We start from the raw sequence: 5,327 nt of genomic DNA, 5'->3' as shown, positions 1-5,327 counted from the left end.
GTCTCTTCCTATCTGTGTATGACAAAAAGGAGAGAATGGGAGCCAATGTACAGCATCCACATACCCCAGCATCCACATGTATACAACATTGTAGTAGACATTTCCTCATGTAGTGAGAACTGTACATATCAGAATTGCATTTTATAATATATAACTACCAATTAGGTCACTCCCCAAATCTCTTAAATGTTTGGAGAAAAGATATATGGAAATTCAGAAAATAGGTCTTCCAAGTCTTAAAGAAATAAAGTACAAAGATTTTCTTTCCTATAAATATCTTCATAGTTATGGTGATTCTGTTCCAAGGAAGCATTGAATTGCAGATGAACTTGAGTTTCAGGAAATGTAGTCAGTATCCAAACAGATATCGAAAGATAAAATTCTTTACTCTTAAGAATCTGCTATATCTTTGCCATATCCAATTAGGTTACCAGTAAGTCATTGCTCATTTGGTGGTTAAAGAAGTAAGAGTCCGAAAAATGGTGAGAAAGTGAGCTATCTTTCTGTTCCAAATATATCATGATTCATCTCTGAGATACTATCTTGAGAAATCTGGCTCATATTGACTCTCTGACATTGCTTTCAGTGTCTTAACTATTTAGGGTAAGGTTTGTTTTTGCTTTTGTATGTGTATGTGTTTTTACTTTTTATTGAATTTATTGGGGTAACATTGGTTAATAAAATTATATAGGTTTTAAACTATTTTTTATTGATTTGAGAGAGGGAGCTAAACATCAATGCGAGAGAGGAACATCGATCGGTTGCCTCCCATACACACCCCAACCAGGGATTGAACCTGCAACCTAGGTGCATGCCCTAACCAGGAATAGAACCCACAACCTTTTAGTGTATAGACGATGCTCTAGCCAACTGAGCTGCACTGGCCAGGGCTAAAATTATGTAGGTTTTAGGTGTATAAGCCTATAACACATCATCTATACATTGTATTGTGTATTTATCACCCCAAGTCAAGTCTCCTTCTACCACCTTTATTCCCCCTTTACTCTCTTCTACCTCCCTCGGGCAAGTTTAATTATAAAAGAAGGATATCCTGTTTTCAGCTCTCAAAATGTTGACATCCAGATTATAGTGAATTATTTTTCACCATGGAAAGGACAAAGAGAGTCTTTTTTCCCCTCCATGTTAGCATAATGTGAGTTTTAAGAAAGGATTTTAATCTGTGGGGACAGGGAAAGTGCACTGTGTTTGACTAATTTGCTGTGCCCAGCGGAGGCGCCTGTTTTCTTCCCTGGCTCCAACTTGCTATTCAGTTTCATCTAAATGTATAACATAGTACGTACCATTCCAAGGAACACTGTCAACTTGGTGGGTGATGCTAATTTGCTTACATGAACCTTTGGGAAAGGGGAAGAAAGGCCTGGGCATTGGGATGACACAGTTTACGTAAGAGGACCCAAAAGCCAGGACTCTTTGTTCTTGACAGTTTCCTGAGCGTCTAGGCTCAGTCATCAACAAAAACCAAACAGCCATGGGGTTGCCCGTAGCTCCAGTCTCACTATGTTCTAGCACCATCCCAGTTGGCAATGAAAAGCATATTTGTTCATGGTCCTTCTCCAGCCTCTGGGACCCACACTGGCCAGTTCTGCCCAGCAAGATATTTCTACTCACCCTCTTTGGACTGCACTATTTCCGAAAACCCAGCCCCTTAAACAAGACTTGGTTTTCAGGCTTATTTCTTCCTCGATTTGTCATCATGGGGAAAAAATTCAAATAAAACATTATGAATTCAACAGCTGGCCAGCTTCTCTTGCCCTTGTTATGGATATCTATAGAAAGTGGGAGGGGAAAACTGAACAGGGAATAGTTGACACTTCTTCCTGAGACATGAAATAGGTGGAGGCAAGGCGACCTTCCTACATAAAGGGGAATAGTTAATAGTAGCTTCAGTGGTTCTCAACCTTCCTAATGCCGCGACCCTTTAATACAGTTCCTCATGTTGTGATGACCCCCAACCATAAAATTATTTTCGTTGCTACTTCATAACTGTAATTTTGCTACTGTTATGAATCATAAGGTAAATATCTGATATGCAGGATGTATTTTCAGAGGTCGCGACCCACACGTTGAGAACCGCTGCGAGTCTATTTACTAAGTGCTTCCTCTCTGCTAGGCACCAAGATATCCACCCAAGCTAAGTGTTTTTCATAGATTTTTTTACTTAATCCTCATCTAAGCAATATTATACCCTATTTGACAGATGGGGAAACTGAAGCTGAGTGAGTTTAAGTTGCATGTTCAAATTACAGAGCTAGTAAATAGCAGAGGCAAGTTTAGAAAAGACTCCTACTTTCCCCAAAGCGTGGGCTCTTCCCAAGAATCTATACTTTTCCCAACTGAAAGATGGGACAGCTAAGCAGTTTACATTTCATTCCAAGCCCTGGTTCTCAACTGTGTGCTCTCTGTCTCTCCCCCAGGGAACATTTGGCCATATCATTGTCACAACTGGTGGGGGAGTTGCTACTGGCATCTAGTGAGTAGAGGCCATGATGCTATTAAACATGCTACAATGCCCAGGACAGCCCCCAATAACAAAGAATTATCTGGTCCAAAATGTCCATAGTGATAAGGTTAAGAAACCTTGATTCAAAAGATGGTGGATTTTTAAAGCCAATTCACAAGAAGAAGGTTTTGTCTGTACCTCACTCATATGTACTTTGTCCCATCACAGATGACAGCAGTCTTCTAAATCTAACTTCCTACCCTCTGGTTAGAAGACGGAAGAGAAGGTTCTTTGGGCTATGTTGTCTCGTCTCCAGCTAGACAATTCCTCCTGGAAACCCACCCCAGGGGAGACCTGAAAAAAAAACCACAGACGCCGAGGACCTCCAGACAGCTGAACCACAGTTATTGGTTTCTGACTATGTTTTCTATGCTTCCTTATTACTTCTATCCGCCTCTCTCTACCCTTTTAAATGATTTTACATTTGAAAGTAGCTGCTGTCAAGGGGAAAAAAACAACAACACAGATTCAAAAAGCAGGCTGTTTTTAAAAGGATTTTTAAAGTTTTTAAAGTCGACATTGTGCATGTCTGCTCCAAACCATATCATGACAGAATTATGATTTTTAAATTATTTAAAGGTCTTTTAAAATGGATTATACAGAGAAAAATCATTTCACGTACACTAGTAACCCTATAGCTCTTGCTGATCTCATGTTAACAATTTATCTTATGTGGAAGAAGTCTTTAAACATAGAAATCCATTTAAAACTGCAAAACTGTGTTAAAATCCAATCTATCAATATCATTAGAAACAATATAAGCAAACACACCACCTCACCTATTGCTTTCTCTGCTTTCATTTACATTTAGTCTTCCATTCCGTCAGAATCTAAGAGCTTCAACAGAAAAATCTCTTAATTTATAATGCAGCAAAGACCATATATGAAAAGTGTTTAAATTTTGTAAATACACAATAATCCTAATACCTTCGTACAATGCATATGGGCAATTAATTTCCTTTCGATCCAATGGTGTCTTTTTCAGCTTCTTGGAGAATGAAGTAATCCAGTTAGGAAATGGTGTAGTAACATATACAATTACCCTCAAATGTAAAATTTGAATATTATGACATTTTGTTCTAATTGAAATCTGAAGCATGAAGTCTGCGCATCAGCATAGTGTTAACTCTTTAGGGCATGCTGGAATTAGCTCAGATCGTAAAAATATTTAACATTTTACATTGTTAATAAAATCTTTTCAGTTCAGCTAAGCTTGTCTCATTTTAGATGACTATGCAGATTTGACTTTTCCAATGTGTACTCGGTGTCTTATCTTATGCAGATTTCTGAAAGCAGGTACATGAAGCAATACTACATTTTAGAAAGGAGGAAGCCACGTGCTGTTTTTCTGCTCACAGCTTTGTTGTGATCTTCCTCCACTAAACTTGTAACATGGTACACATGTTGTTGTATTCCCCACTGTTCTTTCTTTGGCCCATTTCTCAGACAGAATTTCCCATAGGTTGGCAGATCAGGCCTTTGGACTTCTTTTCTTTTTACCATAGTCTGAAAAATCCTGAAGTCAGACAAGAGGCACCAGTGTCTGGTATAGTAAAAGGATGAGCAAGATGCCTATAAGTGGTTTATTCAAAGCGCATCTTTAATCCCAACCCTATAATTTCTTCCTACTTATGAACACAGGCATTTACATGTCCACCAATATTTTGACCTGAAAACTAAGCATATTAAAGCCTTTAGCTTTAGTGAAGATGAAGACCAGGTACAGACAAATTACTGGAATAATCAGTGTATTAGGCTGAATTATATGAAATAGCTGATATTCGACTGTTTTGACCTGAGAAATGGCAATTTCATATAGTTCAACATAATATCTAGTGTTGTGGAAATAATCTTTGGAATTGTCTTCTAGGTTTTCCAGGTTGAAAGGATTAAAGGGTTGGAAGAGATCTCAAAGGCTATGCAGGTCGCTGTGTGGATCACACCAGCTGGCTCTTGGCCTTATTTGTGGAGTCAGAGTTGTGTTCCAATGAACTGGTAATGGATGCATGATTATAGGTATGCTTGGCTTCATATAAAGAAGTACCCGAGAAAATTACCAGAGAAAATCACAATTTTCTAAATCAAATACTTGTAAAACAAAACAGTTGTGGGAATATGCTATTTAAAAGACACCTCGGGTGAGTACTCCCCTGCAAAGCGGGTAACCATTCCCAGATTTACCTGGGTCTGCAAACCCTGGTTTTCATAAATGAAGTTTGATTAAAGCTTAATGTCCTGTCCTGAATGTGGTTCATTTTTATCCCCTGGAGTTCATTTTTATCCCCTGGTCCATTGTTTTAGAGATTATGAAGTAGCCTAATTTGGCACGTTCTCTCTCCCGTCTCTGTCCTCTCCCATCTTTCTACTATATTAAACCCCAGCTTCATTCTAGTTCCTACTAATCCATGCGCAGTTATTAAAGGATAACTCTAACCTTGGTGTTCAGCACGTTCTTCTAAATGCCTGGCCTAAATCACTTCTGCTTGGTTAATTTGTGCTCACTCTAGCCTTAGTCTCTTAGTCTCAGCATAAAAGTAACACTTAACTTCTGTGCAATTGTGCTTTGTACAACTGAAGACTGTTAATAAATTCAGGTCTCACCTCCATGATTGGGAGGACCATAGTAGCATTTCATGGAGATGGGAATTTGTCTAATTCCCTAGCTAGGCTTTTCATACCTAAGGTAAATAAATGCAACCACTTTATCTTCTATTCATAGTGCCTGTTTCCCAGCCTTTGATCAGTTTTGTAGTTCCCTTAGACACACTCCAAGATTTATAGATCTTTTTTCAGTGGCAGGTCCTAA

At 38.6% G+C, this 5,327-nt stretch overlaps 1 protein-coding gene across 1 annotated transcript in view; it reads left to right on the top strand.

The window, feature by feature from the left end:
• Positions 1-4,971, top strand: part of RGS7BP (regulator of G protein signaling 7 binding protein) — a 92,173-nt gene extending 87,202 nt beyond the window's left edge. Inside the window, exon 6 of the mRNA XM_006081412.3 lies at positions 2,690-4,971. Within this exon, the coding sequence (XP_006081474.1) occupies positions 2,690-2,781 (92 nt within the window). The 3' untranslated portion in view covers positions 2,782-4,971. The remainder of the gene's footprint in view (positions 1-2,689) is intronic.
• The last annotated feature ends 356 nt before the right edge of the window (positions 4,972-5,327 follow it).

This window comes from Myotis lucifugus, unplaced genomic scaffold (genome assembly GCF_000147115.1).
Source record: "Myotis lucifugus unplaced genomic scaffold, Myoluc2.0 scaffold_0, whole genome shotgun sequence".
NCBI lineage: Eukaryota > Metazoa > Chordata > Mammalia > Chiroptera > Vespertilionidae > Myotis > Myotis lucifugus.
This window is presented reverse-complemented; position numbering and strand designations above follow the sequence as displayed.